The sequence below is a fragment of the Zootoca vivipara genome, chromosome 6, assembly GCF_963506605.1.
Source record: "Zootoca vivipara chromosome 6, rZooViv1.1, whole genome shotgun sequence".
NCBI lineage: Eukaryota > Metazoa > Chordata > Lepidosauria > Squamata > Lacertidae > Zootoca > Zootoca vivipara.
Window position 1 is genome coordinate 85,302,244 of NC_083281.1, and position 20,367 is coordinate 85,322,610.

The 20,367-nt window shown below is 46.8% G+C and overlaps 1 protein-coding gene across 5 annotated transcripts in view; it reads left to right on the forward strand.

Moving 5' to 3' along the window:
* The window catches only part of MTOR (mechanistic target of rapamycin kinase), a 99,552-nt gene that overhangs the window by 78,183 nt on the left and 1,002 nt on the right, over window positions 1-20,367 (forward strand). For all 5 annotated transcript variants that reach the window (XM_060276244.1, XM_060276247.1, XM_060276246.1 and 2 more), the window contains 23 exons: window positions 1,993-2,118; window positions 2,225-2,356; window positions 4,352-4,467; window positions 5,691-5,808; window positions 5,992-6,198; window positions 6,437-6,537; window positions 6,832-6,928; window positions 7,186-7,284; window positions 7,413-7,535; window positions 10,634-10,816; window positions 11,307-11,441; window positions 11,569-11,743; window positions 12,178-12,313; window positions 12,415-12,562; window positions 12,903-13,025; window positions 14,060-14,142; window positions 14,908-14,980; window positions 15,610-15,684; window positions 16,128-16,263; window positions 16,626-16,691; window positions 17,404-17,484; window positions 18,307-18,387; window positions 19,554-19,659. In XM_060276244.1, coding sequence (XP_060132227.1) covers window positions 1,993-2,118; window positions 2,225-2,356; window positions 4,352-4,467; window positions 5,691-5,808; window positions 5,992-6,198; window positions 6,437-6,537; window positions 6,832-6,928; window positions 7,186-7,284; window positions 7,413-7,535; window positions 10,634-10,816; window positions 11,307-11,441; window positions 11,569-11,743; window positions 12,178-12,313; window positions 12,415-12,562; window positions 12,903-13,025; window positions 14,060-14,142; window positions 14,908-14,980; window positions 15,610-15,684; window positions 16,128-16,263; window positions 16,626-16,691; window positions 17,404-17,484; window positions 18,307-18,387; window positions 19,554-19,659 — 2,720 coding nt within the window. The remainder of the gene's footprint in view (window positions 1-1,992; window positions 2,119-2,224; window positions 2,357-4,351; window positions 4,468-5,690; window positions 5,809-5,991; window positions 6,199-6,436; window positions 6,538-6,831; window positions 6,929-7,185; window positions 7,285-7,412; window positions 7,536-10,633; window positions 10,817-11,306; window positions 11,442-11,568; window positions 11,744-12,177; window positions 12,314-12,414; window positions 12,563-12,902; window positions 13,026-14,059; window positions 14,143-14,907; window positions 14,981-15,609; window positions 15,685-16,127; window positions 16,264-16,625; window positions 16,692-17,403; window positions 17,485-18,306; window positions 18,388-19,553; window positions 19,660-20,367) is intronic.

Below are 20,367 nucleotides of genomic sequence, written 5' to 3' on the forward strand. Positions count from 1 at the left end.
GTCTTGTTGTTTTGAAAGGGATTTAGGAGGACACAGACGTTACTACTTTATGTTTTCAAATCTGTTCCTTTTACTGGGGGTTGATCGTTCCTCCTCTCCAAATTGCCTCCCCCTTTTTTCCATTAACGAACATTGTTAACACTGGAGAACCTGGCCGGCTCCTGGAGCTGACTACTATTTACAGTCCCCAAGGACTGGAGTTTAGCAGCATGTACAGGATGGAGTGGTGTGCAAACTGCGATAATTAAATGCATATTGCTTGATGCAATGAAGCAGTGACGTTTTCTCTTTAGGAAAAGGTGTCTTTGTTTAGCATTAGGAGGAGCACTAGCCACTTGTTTGGAACAGACTCCTCCCCACAATAGGTTAGATATTCTCTACTAACTGCAACATACAGCAGTCTTTGTTTTCTTCTTCCTTCCCTGTCTCCCCTAAGACAGCCTTTTTTCTGTTCAGGGCCACAAGGGTAAATGGGTCAAGGAAAACACATTGGTCTCTCCCTCTGTGTCCCTTTTTGCATTTCCAGCTGGTCATTAGAACAACTGGTAGCTAAGAATTTGTACCCGCGTTTGTGTATTTCTTCCTCCTGATCCATTTTTCTTCTTCCATCGTGCCATGGTTATGGTTTACTTTATCACTTTCCTCTATATCATGGGTAGCATGCCCAAACACCTTCTAAATCCGCCCGCGGATGGTCCGGGAATCAGCGCGTTTTTACATGAATAGAATGTGTCCTTTTATTTAAAATGCATCTCTGGGTTATTTGTGGGGCATAGGAATTCGTACATTTTTCCCCCCAAATATAGTCTGCCCCCCCCACAAGGTCTGAGGGACAGTGGACCAGCCCCTGCTGAAAAAGTTTGCTGACCCCTGCTCTATATGTTATGCTCAAAGCATGACAAAAGACCACTCAATACCACTATCCACATAAAAGCAGTCCAACATAATAAAAAAATGCATAATACAAAATAATTTCAGTGTCAAGTTACGAAAATTAGTAACTTATTGAACAGCAAGAACAAAGCGGGAATGAAGTATGTCTGCTTCTGTTTTCACCTATCAAAGCAAGGGAAATAGATCAGTGGCAGAGCACCTGCTTTGGATACAGAAGGCCCCCTGTTCAATCCCCAGCACCACCATGTTGGCCTGGGAATGTCCCCACCCCCACCCCACCCAACAGCCCTGGAGAGCTGCTGCCAGTCGGTGTTGACAAGACCAAGCTAGATGGACCAGTGTCCTGCCTTGGAATAAGTCAACCTCCTATCCTTGCAGCAGGGCTGGGGAAGCTGTGGCCGGAAGTTGTTGGACTCTGACTCCCATCAGCCCCAGTCAGCATGGCCACTGGTCAGGGGTGATGAGAATTTGTAGTCCAGCTACATCTGCAAGATTGCAGGTTCCCTGCTAGATAGTAGCAGCAGAGTGAGCCCTTTTTAAAGACCTAGAAAGGGAAGCAGGGCCAATGCCTGGTGTTAGCAGAAACAGGGCAAAGCGTCCTCTGAGCTAGAGAGTTCAGCAAATCTCATAAGATGATGTTGTTCGTGGACATGACTCCGCTGCCTGTTACAGCTCGTAGCTACCAATTGACTTATCCTCTTATACAAAGGTTTAGGAGCAGAGGAAGCTTCCTTGTACTGAGCCAGGCCTTTGGCTCATCTAGTTCAGTATTCCCTGCACTGACTGGCAGACCCTCTCCAGGGTATCAGGCAGGAAGTCTTTCCCAGCCTTACCCTGGAGATGCCATTGGGGATTGAACCCGGGACCTTTTGCATGCAAAACAGATGCTTTACTACTGAGCCACGGCCCTTTGTGTAGATAGCTACCATCGCACTGACTGGAAATGGCTTGCGTAGGCTGCTGGTGCACCATGTGCAGCTGCTTCTTGTTTGCCTTAAGCCTACTGCCTATTTTAATTTCCATGGACAGCAGGAATAAGAAATAAACCAACAGATACATGGACTTAAGAGGTCTCTGCCTGTGCTGCTCTTTTTCTAGGGCTGCCAGCGGATCGTTGAGGACTGGCAGAGGATCCTTATGGTCCGGTCCCTTGTCGTTAACCCCCACGAGGACATGAGGACTTGGCTCAAGTATGCCAGTTTGTGCGGCAAGAGTGGGCGGCTGGTGAGTGTGTCTTGCAACTCCAGCAGGTATGAGAACAGCAAAAAGAGTTGGACGCAAAAATCCACAGTAACCTTCCCCCACCCCTCCTCTTTTCTGTTTATTCAAGGCTTTGGCTCATAAGACCCTCGTGTTGCTTCTTGGGGTTGACCCGTCCCGGCAGTTGGATCACCCGTTGCCAACTGTTCATCCTCAGGTGACCTACGCCTACATGAAGCACATGTGGAAAAGTGCCCGCAAGGTAAAAACGGAAAGAATTTCGAAAATGCCTTTGTCCCTCTTGCTGATAACTCCTGCTTCCTAGGACTGCTGCAGTGCAAGAAGCAAAATGCACAAGGTTCTTCTCCCTTCCTTGCCCAGCCACTTTTTCTGGTTTTGAAGTGGATGACTCTCCACCATGTCCCAGCATTTTCTCTACCCTTGTGTGTGTTTGTGTGTGTTGTGTCAGTGGTCAGTAAAGAAACAAGCAAACACACAACACACCAGGCAAACCGGAAAAGGGTTTTGGAGTGGGGTTGTGTGTTTTTTTTTTTGCACAGACAGACAAAACATCTCTGCAGACTTAGATACCCAGCCAACAAACAGCTGGAGAATCCACAGGGCTATGTAAGGCCAAATCACTTGGCTTTGCAGGGGCATGGCCGAGTCTCTTTGGCACAGCCATGTGAGGGGAATTTACATAATCAAATCCAATAAACCTCAGTCTGGATCCCTTCTTATTCCTGTTTAATATATGGTAAAGTCTCTCTTTTAGTCCTGAATGTGCTGCCACGTCATTCCTTCTATTCAGTGCCCCCACCCCAAACCCATAGACTGTGGAGGCTAAAGCTCTTATAATTGTGTGGCTCAGCTGCATACCTTCTAAAATGCAGAAGGGACCACCCCACCAATGGTTAATCTTTTGGCTATTTTTGAATTGAACAGGTTTACACCCGTGCTTTTCTTGTAGCCAATTCAACTCACAGTGGGGGGAGATTTAAGCAACCGTGTGTGTGTGTGTGTGTGTGTGTGTAAACCTCATCAAGTATTAACGTAACATCTTGAAAAAGAATAATTTAGGGATCCTTGAATTTTTAGAAGAAGTTGTAAATTTGTACAAGCTGAGCTCATTGAGAGGGAAGAGGGGAAGGTGGCATTGCTGAAAGGGTCTTGTGCCTCACCTATGGTGTAGTTATGGAGGGGGGTGTGTGTGTGTGTGTGTGTGCCCTTTGCACTAGCGATGGGGGCTGAGATCCAGAAGCCACTATATCCGGCATTAGGATTCTTCCCAGGGCACCCTTGTCTCCAGTCCTGCTCAGAGCCCTCCTCAAGTGCCTTTGCCTGGCCTGGAATGTGTTCTTGTACTGTGATGATGATGCCTGCCTGCCTGCCTGCCTGCCTGCCTGCCTGCCTGCCTGCCTGCCTGCCTGCCTGCCTGGATGGAGTGTGTGTGTGTGTGTGTGTGTGTAAACTCCTGTCTTTTACATGACTGGAATAGCCGAATGCTGCTCTGCCCATGTTTGCTTCTGGCCACACTTACCAATGGAATGCCACCCCCAGAGGGTTTGCCCATGAGGGAACATGGCAGCCCTCAGGCTGAGAATGGTTCCTTTACACTTCCACAGAAGTGCAGGAGGAAATCCACTTTGGTTATGTAGCTTTAATGAATTGTTATGGCATGTCCAAAGAATCTTTGCCTTCTCTTTCTGGCTTGGGTACTGAAGCGTTGCAACCCAAGAGAGGAGAGGCAGGAAGAAAATGGTGATGTTCATCTTCCTCTTTAGTGCAAAAGCTGCTCTGCACGGCACAGATGAATTTCCAGCTTGGTGTGTGATTGCTAGCTCATTTTCCCCTATTGTTTCCAAGGCTTTTTTTTTAAAAAATCTACTTTTTAAAAAAGAAAAAGGAAAGGGAAATAAATGTATTTTTAACTGAAGCGATATACACAGGGTACTCTAAAATAACAAAAGCTGACAGCTTGTATGAAGGAAGGTGAGCCCTTGATTCACTTTATCATTTACTGGTTAGGACATCTGACAGAGGAAATTACTCAGAGGAAATTCACTGAAATCAATGGACCTAAGTTAGCCATGCCTATTAAATTATATGGGTCTTCTCTGAGTAGGGCCCACATTGGCTACAACCCAATGATTCCTGATTTGTATGTGTATCTTTACAACCACAAAGTCCCCCCTTTGTCAATGCTTGATAACAGCCTAGCAATGCACTTCAAAGCAAGCATGCATTCACCTTGCAGATCGACGCGTTCCAGCACATGCAGCACTTTGTTCAGACCATGCAGCAGCAGGCTCAGCATGCCATCGCGAATGAGGATCAGCAGCACAGGCAGGAGCTCCACAAGCTCATGGCACGGTCAGTACCTTCCTTCCCCTGAGGCTCAGCAACCAGGCCAGAAGCAGCGACATGCCTTCCCGAAGGCTGCAGATAACACAAAGTGTCGGGTGATGGCCTGACCAGCTGAAGCCATGCACACTCTGGATGAAATGACTCTCTCAACATCAGTAATCTGTGCTAGTAGCCACAAGAAGCTTACTGTTCCCAGAGCACTACCATTCCAGCACTGTTAGCTCCATTTATTTTGCTAACATCATTATGCCAGCTGCACAATAGAGACCATGGTGCTGTGTGTTCCGCATTATGTAAGCTGGATTGATTCGTTACTGCAAGGATGGGGAAGCTGTGGTTCTTCAGCTTTTGCCGGACTCCCATCTAGCCATCCCACCAGCATGACCAGCCTTCAAAGATGCTGGGAATTGTTGCCCAAGAAATACCTGTAGGGTTCCCCTCTGAAGCCACCGCTAATAAGATGAGGCATGATTTTCAGGGTGCTTAAAATGAAAAGAGGATGGTAAAAGAGTTCTGAGAGGATCTCCACAAACCAAATGAACGGGCAGTAAAACAGCGAATGCATTTCAGTGTAATTAAGTGTGAGGCTGAATGCTGGAGGATTCAGGGCAGGCAGAAGAAAGCACTTCTTCACACAGCGCATAGTTAAACTATGGAACAATGGCTCCCACGAGTAGTGATGGCCACCAACTTGGATTCTTTAATAGAGAATTAGTGGGGTAGGAGAGCTGAAAAGAATGCCAATATATTTCACATCACATCTGGCAACCCATGTATCCCTTTGGTTTCAGGTTAGTGAACATGCGTTCAGTTCAGTTAGTACATAGGTAAAGGTAAAGGGACCCCTGACCATTAGGTCCAGTCATGACTGACTCTGGGGTTGCGCGCTCATCTCGCTCTATAGGCTAAGGGAGCCGGCGTACAGCTTCCAGGTCATGTGGCCAGCATGACTAAGCCGCTTCTGGCGAACCAGAGCAGCGCACGGAAACGCCGTTTACCTTCCCGCCGGAGCAGCACCTACCGTATTTATCTACTTGCACTTTGACGTGCTTTCGAACTGCTAGGTTGGCAGTACATGGGTAGACGAGTCTAAAAAGCCTGGGACCCAAATTGTCACGGTCCTCTAGCAGCTATGGTGGCTCATTTACCAGAAGTAATGTATTTAGCATTAACTTTGGAAGTGTATACTCGATCCTGACCAAAGTATTCCTCCTGGCATATGCTCTCAGGTGTTTCCTGAAACTGGGTGAGTGGCAGCTGAACCTGCAAGGTATCAACGAGAGCACTATCCCCAAGGTCCTGCAGTACTACAGTGCCTCCACAGAGCATGACCGCAATTGGTACAAGGTAAGCAAAAGGTTCCCATGTCGCCCAGAGTAGCAGCAGCGCTTCTGGTGGGGCCTGTCAGTCCAGGGTACAAAACACTTAAGCACCTCTGCCCTCCACCTTCTGCAGCAGAGTGTTGGCTTAGGGATCAGCAGGGGCATTGTTTATTGGCTATTCTAATGCGTGCGTACCCACACCCGGCAGGCTTGGCACGCATGGGCAGTCATGAATTTTGAGGCCGTCCTCCACTATAAGCATCAGAACCAGGCCAGGGACGAGAAGAAGAAGCTTCGCCATGCCAGTGGAGCCAGTGTCACCAGTGCCAACACGGAGGGCAGCAACAGCGAGAGCGAGACAGAAAGCCCTGAAAACAGCCCCGTTCCATCTCCCGTGCAGAAGAAAGTCATGGAGGTACACTCCAATTGTCTCCCCAGCTGGTTCCCCTTCCTTTCACCCTTCCAATTGATATGCACCAAGAGCGGGGAAGCTGTGGCACTCTAGATGTTGGTAAAACACCCGCCCTCCCAGGGTCAGGGATGGTGGGCATTGTAGCACAGCAACATCTGCAGGGACGCGGGTTCCCCATCCCTTTCTTGGCCGTCACTTGCTTTCATGCAGAGTGACCTGCAAAACGTTTGTTCTCTGGCAGGACTTGTCCAAAACACTCCTGATGTACACTGTTCCAGCAGTGCAGGGTTTCTTCCGGTCCATCTCTTTGTCACGAGGAAACAATTTGCAGGATACCCTCAGGTGAGGATTCCACACACACACACACACACCAAAAATGGGCCCTTGTGCAGTGGCAGTTTATTTTGATGGGGACTCTCCACCGTCGGAGGCAGTGCACCTCTGAATTGCTAGAAAGCACAAGTGGGGAGAGAACTGCTCTTGCATTCCGGTCTTGCTTGCTGGCTCCCCATTAGGGCATCTGGTTGGGCACTGTAAGAACAGGATGCTGGACTAAGTGGTGCATTGCCCTGATCCAACTGCAGGACTCTTCTTGCGTTCTTATGATCCTGATGTGTTTTGATCTCCTTTCCTTAGAGTCCTTACTCTATGGTTCGACTACGGCCACTGGCCAGAAGTCAATGAGGCATTGGTAGAAGGGGTGAAGGCCATCCAGATTGATACCTGGTTACAGGTAAGGGACTGGTTTCTTATGCGCATCCCTTGCATTATTTAAACCAAAGTACAACAGCGGACTAAAGAAAATAATCCATGGTTATGTCTGGATTTCCCAAGCCCCATCATTCATAAACCTGTGTATTTGTTTGCACAGGGGAATTTGTTATCCTTCCATTTTTCCTTTGCTTGTCTTAGCTTTGTATGAAATAAGAGCATCTTTTGAGAAATGTCTGAGTTCATCCCCCCCTTAACTCTCTTGTCCTCTAAAATCAGGTTATCCCTCAGCTCATCGCTAGAATCGACACCCCTCGTCCTTTGGTGGGCCGACTTATTTACCAGCTTCTCACAGATATCGGCAGGTACCACCCGCAGGTGAGCACTCCTGCTTTCTTTTCCCACCAGCCACCCCCCCCCCCAAAAAAAACACCACCTTGTTGAGGCCCCAGACTGTAAACAAGCTCCGGTTTTATAAATTGCTGCTTTCTGATACTTGCCTTTAGGCTTTGATCTACCCACTGACTGTCGCTTCAAAGTCGACCACAACGGCCCGTCACAATGCCGCCAACAAAATCTTGAAGAATATGTGCGAACACAGCAACACACTAGTCCAGCAGGCCATGATGGTGAGTGTTGCATGCATGCACATATTTCGTTTCTCCTTCCACCCTGTGCAACATTCCAGGTTGGGGGAGAAAACTGGATGCATTCATTTCAGTTTTTACCCCTCCTTGTCTATAACCTCAGTGGTGGGTTGTATCGTTTTAATTAATATATCCCTCTGCTTTGCAATTTGGTCGACAGAGTAACCATTATGAGCTTCGCTTTGTCTTCCCCTTTGTACTCAAAAACATTCCTAATTATGGTTTTGCGAGGATTGATCTGCCTGACTCTTAGGGAGTTGTGTGTGCTATTTATTTTAACACTCTTCCCTTTGTATTGTGAAACGATTCTAATTATAGTTTCGGCAAGGATTGATCCACTTGACTCTTCTGTCTGAGAATGCCTGTGATCTTTTTCTTTAATGCTAGCGTACAGAATTTTAAAGAGGGTGATTGCGGGCCAGAACCAGTGGGCTGATACTTCTTTATTTGCCTATAGTTGACGTTTGGGATTCGATTGCACAGGATGTAGTGATTGCCACCAACTTGAATGCCTTTAAAAGAGAACTAGATAAAATCATGGTGGGTGACGAGGCTAGTTGCTACTAGCTACAATAGCGATCAATGTTCTGACTCCATGATCAGAGACCATATGCCTGCGGATATCAGTTGCTGGGAGATACAGGTGGGGAGGACTCTTTGCAAGCTCCCCAAAAGGATCTGGCTAGCTACTGTAAGAACAGGATGCTATCTCTAATGCAGCAGAAGCAACAATCTCTAGAATGCACCCGCATCCCCTCCCTTCAATCAAGTTATTAAATAGATTGGATGGCCATTTGTCAGGGCTGTGATTCCTGCATTTCAGCAGAGGTGGTTTTAGAGTAGCACAACTGGTGCAATGCTGTAGAATGGAGCAGTAGAGGCAGTGCGGGTGCAGAATTTAAGCGTTGCACAGAGCACCGCTGAAATTTGAGAGCCTAAAGCAATGATGGGCAACCTTTTGAGCTTGGTGTGTCAAAATTCGCCAAAACACCGAGCATAACTCGGGTGGTGTGTCACTTCGAGAAAAAAACCATAATTTCGCGATATTTATAGTTTAAATAACAAAAACATGTATAATTGTAATATATAACTGTATTTAATAAACCAAAAACTAATTATTTAACCTAACCAAACCAAAAACCCCTTATTTATCACAAAGTGCCCAGAGTTGTTGAGCTTTTTGCAGGGAGCTGCTGACCAAAGCTTTGGAGGGTTTTGGGGGGGGGGCAAAAGCTGCTTTGCTTTGGGGGGGATGCCCCAAAGCTGCTGCACTTTTTTGGGGGGGGGGAAGAGAACAGAAATAAATGATGAATAATACCTTCACTGGAACTAACACGCAGCACCAACATAGTCTGCCAAAGCGCCCAAAAAACCAGCACAGAACGGGTTAAAAAATGAACGCTGTTACACCCAATCATCGTCTGCCAAAGCGCCAGAAAAAACAGCACAGAAAGGGTTAAAAAACCAATCTCTGGCTACCAGCAACAAAAAAAAAACAAAAAAAGGATCCAGGTTTTAACAGCGGAGACAAGCTACAAGACAAGCTGTAGCGTGAGGAGGAGCGAGAGAACAAATGGGGGGAAACAACAACAACAACAGCGTGAATGGGCCGATGGGGCGCGTGCCAGCAGTGAGGGCTCTGCGTATCGCGTCTGACACGCGTGTCATAGGTTCGCCATCACTGGCCTAAAGTCTGCCACTGATTGCAGGAAGTTGAACTAGATGACCCTTGGGGCACCTTCCAACCCTATGATTCAATGTGGAGGCTGCTCCATCCTTCCACCCGACCCGAGCTACAACCATGTCATGTGCTTCCAGCAACAGTTGCGGAAAACGAGGCATCTTTCATTTCCTTCCACTTCATCGTGTGTTATCCCCCCCCCCCTCACCCCGCATAGTAGTGAACTTGTGGAACTCACTGCCATAAAAATGTGGCAATGACCACCAGCTTACCTGGCGTTAAAAGGCACTTTTGTGAAGGATAAGGCAACCAGTGGTTACGGTCGTGGTGATCATGTGCTGCCTCTGGGAACTGTGGCAGTGTGCCTCTGAATTGCTGGTGCCTGGATCGCAATGGCAAGAGTCAACTGATTGGTCACTGTGGGAAATGGAGTGCTGGACTAGATGGGCTTGTGGCCTGATCCAGCAGTCATGCTCTTTTTACATTCTTAGCCAGGCTTCCTCAACCTTGGCCCTCCAGATGTTTTGAGACTACAATTTCCATCATCTCTGACCACTGGTCCTGCTAGCTAGGGATCATGGGAGTTGTAGGCCAAAAACATCTGGAGGGCCAAGGTTGAGGAAGCCTGTTCTTAGCTCTCCCCACCGAAAGTCCCTGTCCTTCTCCTCTCCCTTAACCCCACTTTCAGAGTCAAGTGGTTAAAGAATACACAGGGTTTTTTTTAAAGCGCTCGTGAGCTCACCGGTGAATGAACATCAGGGGAAGGCAGAAAGTGAGAGAGAAATGTTTCTTCTTTGAATGCTGCTCTGGGAGACTTTCTTGGATGGAGAGTGGGAGCAAAATGCGTTAAATAAATAGAATTGTATAATATGGTACAGTAGGCTCATATGCTCACATGCTGATGTTGGGATTGCGCAACGTAGCACCACAATGTTTTAAGATGCTCCTTAAGCTCCCTCTTGTGGTCAGTCAGAAGTACTATTAACCCCTGCAACAGATAATGCCTCTTGCTAGCCTTGATATTATTATTATTATTATCATTTATAGAATTTACATACCTCCCTATACCCGGAGGTTTTGATATGAAACACAGAGAGTTGTGTCTATGTGTGCTATAGAGAGCCTGACTTGTGTGTTTGGAAAGTTGCCTTGTGAAAGGTAGGAGTCACATCAGTTGTGCCACTGGCCCTGCCCACTGCGGTATGTAGATCCCAGGAAGTGGCTCTGAAGGGTGTGGCCCTCTGGCTAAAATAAGGTTCCCCACCCCAGGTTGTCCCAAGATAACAGGGCTGGGGAACACACACACAGGCACCCCAACCTGAAAACTGCTGTTGCCAAAGCTTCAGGTGGGCCCTTGTCTGTATACAAGGCAGTGATTTCCATCATGTGTTTCATTCAGGTGAGCGAAGAACTGATCCGTGTGGCCATCCTCTGGCACGAGATGTGGCACGAGGGGCTGGAGGAGGCGTCGCGTCTGTATTTTGGAGAGAGGAACGTCAAGGGGATGTTTGAAGTGCTGGAGCCCCTTCATGCCATGATGGAGCGTGGGCCTCAGACTCTTAAGGAAACCTCCTTCAACCAGGTATGAAAATGAGAGTTAAGGACTGCCCATATCTGCTGCAATTCCAGGTCCAGGTCCACAAAGCAAGAATTGTGAATGGTTCACATTAGGAACGCTTTAATCCTGAAATGAGCAGCCTCACTATATAAACACACACACACGGCTACTCCAGGTGTTTTGAATGCTACAACTCCCATCAGCCCTGACCATTGACCCTGCTGGCTGGCCCCAGCAAAACCTGCAATACACAAACAACTAATCACAAGGTGTTGCAGCCTCTTTGCTTCATGGGTCAGTCTTTTGGAAGTAGCAAGTTATAAGATGCTAGCCCCAATTGAAGATTAGGGGAAGAAAGAAAAACAAAAAACCCTGTAGGTTGAGGCAGACTTGCCCACCTTTTGTGAAGGAATTTAGCACAATTGAGTACCTTATGACAGTACAACCCCTCAGCAGTCTCAGCACTAGTCGGCAACCATAGAGTGATGGGCTAATTTTTCTCCTTGCTCGGCAGGCTTACGGCAGAGATCTGATGGAGGCCCAAGAATGGTGCAGGAAATACATGAAATCGGGAAATGTGAAGGACCTCACCCAAGCCTGGGATCTCTATTATCATGTGTTCAGGCGTATCTCTAAGCAGCTGCCTCAGGTAAGCCGAGAGGCACAGGGTTTTTCCCCTCAGAAGTAGGGTGGATCTATCATTGGCCAACCATTCAACAGGCACTTCAAACTGCCTGTATTAATTTTGTCTACCCGCTTTGCCTCTTTTCTGGCAGCTGACTTCCTTGGAGCTCCAGTACGTCTCGCCCAAACTCCTGATGTGCCGAGATTTGGAGCTGGCAGTCCCAGGGACGTACGATCCTAACCAGCAAGTCATCCGCATCCAGTCTATTGCGCCATCGTTACAAGTCATCACGTCCAAACAGAGGCCAAGGAAATTAACCTTAATGGGTAAGAAATTGACTTTCTCCCCCCCCCCCCCAATGGGTGAAGAAGCACACATACCTTCTTTCCAGCTTTAGTTTCAAGTCTCTCTGTCTTTCTTTCTGGTGTTCTGATGATCACTGATTTAGAGGGGGGAGGATGGGGGTGGTGGAATAGATGTACTCATAAACTGTACAATTCATAGGTTTGTCAATAGCCAAAAAGAGGAGAGGAACTTTCGGTCCTGGAACCAAATGCAGTCTTCCAGCTTCTTAGGACTCTTCCCAGGTGCCCCTCACCGGCCTACTTTCCCCAAGTGTTTTTGCTGACTCTAATGTGCCCTTGAACTCCGGTAATTGAGGAACCCTCAATTTGACTAGGGGGCATATTCATACCCAGCTCCCTCCAAACCTTCATCTGAGTTTACACAACTTAAGAAACCTTCTCCTTTTCCCATACAGGTAGCAACGGGCACGAATTTGTCTTCCTTCTGAAGGGCCATGAAGATCTGCGTCAGGATGAAAGAGTGATGCAGCTTTTTGGCCTCGTGAACACTTTGCTAGCCAACGACCCAACATCCCTGCGTAAAAACCTCAGGTGTGTTGAAGGAAACCTGGTTGTTGGAATGAGTGTATTTTCAATAAAGCTGGGGCAGGCAATTTTTCAAAAGTTGAATGTCCTCCTCCCTCTGGTTCCAGCATCCAAAGATATGCAGTTATTCCACTTTCTACAAACTCGGGACTTATTGGTTGGGTGCCCCACTGCGACACACTGCACGCACTCATCCGAGACTACAGAGAGAAGAAGAAGATTCTGCTCAACATTGAACACCGCATCATGCTTAGGGTAAGGATGTGCCTCCAATAGAATATTCTAAGTTCTTCGCAGCGAGAAGAGTTAATGTTGCCTTTGGAGCTCTCTTGTAGGGAAGAGCCATAGCTCAGTGGTAAAGCACATGTTTTAATCCTTGACAACCCTATGTTAGGTGTATAAAAGACTTCAGACTGAAACCATGGAGAACAGCTACCAGTCAGTGTGTAGACATTACTAAGCAGGGCCAATGGTCTAACTTGGTATACGGCAGCTTTTTAGGTTCCCTTCCTGTACTTCGTAAAAATGTATCTTCTTGTGTCTCCTTAAGACATGTGATAACTGTTAAATATTATCTTTCTCCAATTATTTTCAGATGGCTCCTGATTACGACCACCTCACTCTGATGCAGAAGGTGGAGGTGTTTGAACATGCTGTTAATAATACAGCCGGGGATGATCTCGCCAAACTTCTTTGGCTGAAGAGTCCCAGCTCAGAGGTACAGCCAGCTCCAAATGCTTTCTGAAGCACTTGCAGACTTAGATAAGGCATATTTTAATCAGTGAAGGAAGAATGATAGAATACAACTGATAGTTTTCAAAGTTGCATGTGCATCAGCTACTTTATATTCCCTAGCACTAGATATTGTGTGTTATGTGGTAGGTTGGTTCAATCTCAAACCATGGTTTGGAGACTTGGAAGCAAGTCTTGGGCTCTCACACTCCGATTTTCCTCCCTTTGCTTCCTGGTTTAAGCAAGCCAAGGTTTACTGTGACATTTGCACTAGGTAAACTTTGGTTTGCACAACACAGGAAATGAAGGGAGGTGGGAATTAGAGCACAGGAAGGGTAATGAGAGGAAGCACAAATCTGAGGCTAGTTTCCAGCCCTCTAAACTGCCCAAGTGTGATTTGAAAATACAAAGGACTCGGGTTTAAAAATATGTGCCAGGCAAAATCACTTTGAGCTTGCTGCTAGCAAAAAATAAAAAGTAAAGCCCTACATACTTGACTTGAAGAACAAAACCCACAGTCATAACAGCCACAGCTTGTGTTTCTGTGAATAGAAAAGGCTGGAAAGTGCCTGTTAACCTGACTGCGCATGGAATGTTCACAAACCTCATTGCAGGGAAGGGCCTTTTATAGACCATTGATGGTTCTGAGAGGAAAGGAGCATCACGGTGAACACTTGAGAGTCATACCTGTGTGGGTTTGAAAGGAATATATGGGGCGTGCAAATAGTTGTGCAAGAGAGCAGGGGAAGCTCTGACTGGATTTCACTTTAGGTTGTATCCAACTAAGTCCTACTCAGAGTAGACCCAAGTTTGTCATGTCCGTTAATTTCACCAGGTCTGAGTAGGACACTCATCTGGGTCTAGTCCAGGGATTTAAAAATACCTAGCCCAATCTCCAGTTGGCATTCCCTTGCATAAATTTAACAGTTGGAGAGTTTGTTGCTTAATGCTGCCCCATCTCAAACCATTTCTCTGGCAAATACGTTTCACTCACATCTATTGATCCGTGTTCCTCTTTAGGTGTGGTTCGACAGAAGAACAAATTACACTCGGTCGTTAGCAGTGATGTCGATGGTTGGCTACATTTTGGGCCTTGGTGACAGGCAAGTGGAAGTGAACTCTTTTTCCCTTTTTTTAAAAAAATCGCATTCAGTAATCAAAGCAATCATTGCACCTGGAGCAGGAGAAGCAGGCAATGAAATTTCAGGCTACTAGACATGATGACTGTGTTCACCCTCAGCTTTCAAAGGTATTATGCGTCTGAATGCCACTTGCTGGAAACTGCAGGTGGGCAGAGTCCTGTTGTTCTCAGGCCCTGTTTGTGGGCTTCCCCGCAAGCAGGCCCTGCTTTCGTTTGGAGCCGGGATGGGGAGCCTGTGACCACTGTGAGACCAGGCTAGATGGGCCATTGGCTTGATCCAGCAGACTCATCTTAAGTTCATATCCATGCCTTTGTCTCCTGGATCAGATGCCAGTGCGTCAACCTACTTTTCTTGGTACAAAGTATTTCTACCCAGCCTTTTGACAAAAGTGGCTTGCAGCCCTCCACATGTTGTTGGGCTCCCCAACTCCCATCATCTTCCTTTGCAGGCAGGAGTTGAAATCTAACAGCATTGGGAGGTGGGGACAGAGATTCTTCACTCCTGGTTTAAAGCAATATAACAAGGAATAACATATGCCAACAAAATAAGTAAGAACTATCTAAAATCTGGCATGCAGGAGGGAGATGAAATAGTGATGAAACAGGGGATGAACATGCATTTACAGTGTTCTCGGGCCACAAGGATCTGTTCCGACAGGTCATAGAGGACCAAAGTAGTTTGTTGAGAATTGTTCACAAATTATTCATTGTTCTGTTGCTCCAACAGGCATCCCTCCAACCTTATGCTCGACAGGCTGAGTGGCAAGATTCTGCACATTGACTTTGGAGACTGTTTTGAGGTAACGCGATTCCGTTTTCAGAAAGCAGGGTGGAAGTTGGAAGTGTGAAGGCACAGCGGGTGGGAAGGAAGGAAGCTGAGAAAAATACATCCCTCCAGATGCTGCTGGACTGCAGCTCCCATCGTCCCTGACCACCAGGCATGCTGGCTGTTTGGGCTGCTGGAAGTTGGAGTCTAACAACCTCCGTGTTCCCAGTTCCCGAAGAAAGCCTTCCATAATGCACTGGGAGCCAAAACTGAAACAATATGGGTGTTTTGATTTGCACTTGAAAGCAGAGATCTGTGTGTGTTTTGCGGCGAGGCTAATAGCAGCTGCTGCAGGATCATCACCTCTTTTCCTAGCATCGCTGCCCTACTCAGGGGAGATGGAGGAAGCCCAGTTCATTTAAGTTAAAATTAAATTGTCAGGGAATTCAGTTGTCGCTGCCCCCTGCACTAATTTCTTTTGGCCTTAAGAATCCTGCCCCATCAATGTAATAATAATAATAATAATAATAATAATAATAATAATAATAATAATAATAATTTTATTATTTATACCCCATCCATCTGGCTGGGTTTCCCCAGCCACTCTAGGCGGCTTACAACATATGTTTTAATTCAATTGCCTTTCTTCCATCCTGGTTCTAGGTGGCAATGACCAGGGAAAAGTTCCCTGAGAAGATCCCTTTCAGGCTGACAAGGATGCTGACAAACGCCATGGAGGTAAGCAGGAGAAATGCCTCTTGTCTGTGGAGCTACAATATGGAAAACATAAGGATGCCATCAAGAGGTGATAGACATTTCCCCTTCTACTTCAACAGGCAATTAGTTCAGTCGTTTGCTTTCGTTTGGAGCCGGGATGGGGAGCCTGTGACCCTCCATATGATGCTGGACTACAGTTCCCATCATCCCTGACCACTGGCCATGCTGACTGGGGCTCATGGGTGTTCAGGGGTTCTAACATATGGAGGGCCACAGGTTCCCCCTCCTTGGTTTGGAGGCTTATCAGGGGCTCTTGAACGAGAAGGGCCAGTCTTGTGCCAAGCTTTCCTGTTACTTACCCACTATAGATTTTCCCTGTGATATAAGGCCGCAGCAGAGTGTTGTGTATGTTTTTGGAAGCAAATCAGAAATAAATGCTTCCTCTCTTCTCTCCCCCCCTGCAGGTGACTGGCTTAGATGGAAACTACAGAATCACTTGCCACACTGTCATGGAAGTCTTGCGAGAGCACAAAGACAGCGTCATGGCTGTGCTGGAAGCCTTTGTCTATGACCCCTTGCTGAACTGGAGGCTGATGGATAGTAAGTTTGCCTGGAGAATAAGGGAGAAGTGAGGCAGAAGAAGACCAATTTAGGCATCCAGTTGCCCTTTCCAACTTGTCTGCTGAGCAGTGTGGTTTGCTGCTGACTGCCTGTAGTTGTGGAGCTACCGTGGAGGGAGGGTGGTGGCCTTTATGCCCTGGGATAAATAGTGGCAACTGGCTAGCCGGTGTAAGAAGCAGAATGTTGAATTAGACAAACTTACTGGTCTGATCCACCGAGGTTGGTCTTATGGAGGAAGCCTGTCCCCAGGCTTAGTTGTCTGGACCAGCAGCTGGAAAAATTAAGGCACATAAGGAAAACCTGCAGTGCATTGAACATTTCTTTTTCTGTCTCTTTTGCAGCAAACACAAAAGGCAACAAGCGATCACGGACACGGACAGACTCCTACTCTGCTGGCCAGTCAGTAGGTGAGTATTGGCCCAAACAGTGCTTTTTGTTGTTGTCCTTTTGTGCGGGATATCCTTCATTTAGGTAGAGCCAGAATCGTTTCCCCTTCCCTAATTAGGCTACAACAAGAAGGGAGCTTGGTGGGCCCAGGATTCCATGGCCAAAGCCCTTCTGGTTTCTGAAATGGGGCATTGGACAGTTTTCTCTTTCCCCCTTCCTCATGGGAAATACGTTTATACTCAGGCAGGGATGGGGAGATGAGAGCACCAGGCAGGTGCTAAAGCAGAGGCTGCTTTGTTGCACCTAACTGTGCTGCAGTGAAGCAGCTTTTCAGCTAAGGCTGATGCAATTCCCGCAATCCAAACCACTTAGCCCCTATAAAGCTGCTGTGTGGCAGAGGTGGGGAACCTTTTTTAACCCAAAGGCAGTGTTTCCTTGAGGGGAAAACCTTCCAGGAGCCACTTTCCGGTACTGGGTGGGGCAACAGTCAGTGACTCTTAACTTTTGTACCAGCAGGGATAGTGAGGGGCGGAGAGGCTTGTGAGGGGCTGCATTTGGCCCCCCAGGTCAGAGGCTTCCCTGTCTTGCTCTATGGGAACACAGTGGTCAGTAACCAAAGCCCAGCTCTTACCAACATCCAACATCCTAAAGTGAGGCAGCTCCAAGCAGCAAGAGTCCTGGAAGGAATTGCATGTTTGTCTTTTGGTCTGATCATCTCTTCTTCCCTCTTAGAAATGCTGGACAGTGTGGAGCTGGGTGAAACGGCCCACAAGAAGGCTGGGACCACGGTGCCTGAATCCATCCATTCCTTCAGTAAGTTTGGACCCCTTGAGGGAGCACTTGGGTCTTCTGTTCCGCCACTGTTGGTGTTAAGGGCCCGAAATGTGCAGCCCAAACTGCCTCTGATGGGGTAGAGTGGGCATAAAAAGAACCCTGCTGAATCAAGACCTAAAGGTCCATCTAGTCCAGCTTCCCATCTCCCAACCAGATGCCTTCCAAGGAGCCTGTAAGCAAGGCATGAAGGCTGCAGCTCTCCCCCCCCCCCCCGGATATTCACAGCACCAAGTTAGTTCAGAGCTAACTTGCCTCTGAAATTTTATTTCCATTTTTTAAAAAAATTTAAAGCAATGTCTTATCTAATAACCATTGCCTAGGCCTGTCCTCTGAATTTGTCTACACTTCTTTTTTCAGATCCATCTAAGCTAGTGGTCATCTCAACACCTTGGGGCAGCCAGTTCCTAATTCCGTGTTGTGTGAAAAACGTCCTGTGTCTGTCGCTCATTGGTTTTCATTGTGTGACCCAAAGTCCCAGTACCAGGAGAGAGGCCAAATATTCCTGTCACTCATAATACTATAGACCCCTGTCATATTCTCCTTTCAGTCTATTTCCCTCCCCCATTAAACTGAAAAGTCCCAAGTGCTATTTTATTACAGGGCAGGTTCACCAACCTCTGATCAGTTTAGTTCTCTGAAGAAAGAGGTGGCCAGAGCTGTACAAAAAGTTGCCTGTAACTTGCTTGATTTCTCCCTTCCAACCAGTGTCAGGGGGTGAGGGTTTTATGCCACTGCTACACATTTAGTTTAGGTTTCAGATCTTAAGCTTGTGCCTTTCTCTTTTGTCTTTTTGCCTTCTAGTAGGGGACGGTCTTGTGAAACCAGAAGCTCTAAATAAAAAGGCTATACAGATTATCAACAGGGTCCGTGATAAACTCACTGGTAAGTAATGGCATATTCTGCAAAACACAAAAGATGAACATATACACTTATATTTGAATTCAGGTGCTTTGTTGGTGCTTATTCCTTACCTATTTATTTAGATAGAATCATAACTGTGTATGGATGGAGCTGTAGAATAGAACAGGCTTCAGCTCCAATGAGCTTACAGTCGTAAAATTCAGTGCAACTGTGTAGGGGAGAGGAGGGAAGTGGGGGGCAATATGCTGAATCATGGGTTGGAGGAGGGCCACTAAACTGAAGCAGAGTCCCATTCCTCTCGGAAGAAAAAGAAAAGCCACTTCTTGGAAGGAGGAGGAAAAAGTCGTAGAGAATCCACTGTAGATGCTTATATACTTTATTTGGGTTGTCGCCAAGGTTAGTCCTACTCAGAGTAGACCCTTGAAACTAATGGATCTAAGTTAGTCGTGAGCATTAATTTAAGTGGGTCTGCTGTGAGGAGAACTTACAGTGGTACCTCGGTTTATGAACACAATTGGTTCCGGAAGTCTGTTCATAAACTGAAGCGTTCATAAACTGAAGCAAACTTTCCCATTGAAAGTAATGGAAAGTGGATTAATCCGTTCCAGACGGTCTGCGGAGTACTTAAACTGAAGCGTTCATAAACTGAAGCGAACTTTCCCATTGAAAGTAATGGAAAGTGGTTTAATCCGTTCCAGACGGGTCTGCGGAGTACTCAACCTGAAGCGTACTTAACCCGAAGCATGGGTGTAATTGGTTCCGGAAGTCTGTTCATAAACTGAAGCATTCATAAACTGAAGCGAACTTTCCCATTGAAAGTAATGGAAAGTGAATTAATCCGTTCCAGATGGGTCCACGGCGTTCGTAAACCGAAAATTCGTAAACCGAGGTGTTCATAAACTGAGGTTCCACTGTAGTTGGATACAACCCTTTGTCTTTATCAAGTGTGGGGAACCTTTGCCCCTTCTGATTTCCCTGAACTGCAACCATCAGCCCCAGCAAGCAAGGCCAGGGATGCTGAGAGTTGTAGTTTAGCGACATGAGGAGGGCCAAAGGTTTCCCCTCACCTGGTCCTAACTATACACCATTCCACCTGTTTCTTTTGTATTTGGTTTTGTTCCAGAGCAACAGAAACGTGAAGGTGAGCTTGCGAGTCTCCTAATTATTCTCTCTCTCTCTCTGTAAAGGACGGGACTTCTCTCACGACGAAACACTGGATGTGCCCACACAAGTAGAACTTCTAATTAAGCAGGCTACCTCCCACGAGAACCTTTGCCAGTGCTACATCGGATGGTAAGTTTTGTAACTTCACAAACGGCCTGCTATTCACTCTTGTCTTATGAGATGCCGTAAGTGGCAAGCAAACAGAATGACTGGTTTGTTTACCTACTAGCCAAGGAGGCCCAAGGAGCAGTGCTGGGAAGGAGAGGCAGTTTCCATTCAATAGAAACAGAAGCAATCAGCAAAAGAACAATCAGGAGCTCCTTTCTAGCCCTTACCTGTTCCACACCTGATATAAACAGAAAAATCCAGGTCCTTGTCCCAATGAGCTTATATAATGTTGGCAGTTAACAAATCATCAATAGGATGGGGTATTAGGTGTGCTGAGGTTCAGATCATAAATTCATCTATTCTGGATGTGGACTCATGTCTTATTTCTGCATGCTTGTTTCTTCTTTGTAATATGAAGCAACTCCGATGGTATAGTGGTTGGAGTGTCAGACCAGGGTTCAAATCCCTGCTCAACTGTGAAACTCACTGAATTGACTTGGGCCAGTCAGTCTTTCACCCTAACCTACCTTAGAGGGTGATTGTGAGGATAAAATGGAGAGGAAGAGAATAGTGTATGCCACCTTGAACTCCTTAGAGAAAAGGTGGGATATAAATGCAACAGACACACAAACTTGATGTCAGGGGTGCAGTGGCTGGGCATGCCTTGCCCCAAACAGCGTGGTGGGCCAAGTTTGGCCCGCATAGCCAAGGTTCCCCACCCCTGTTGTA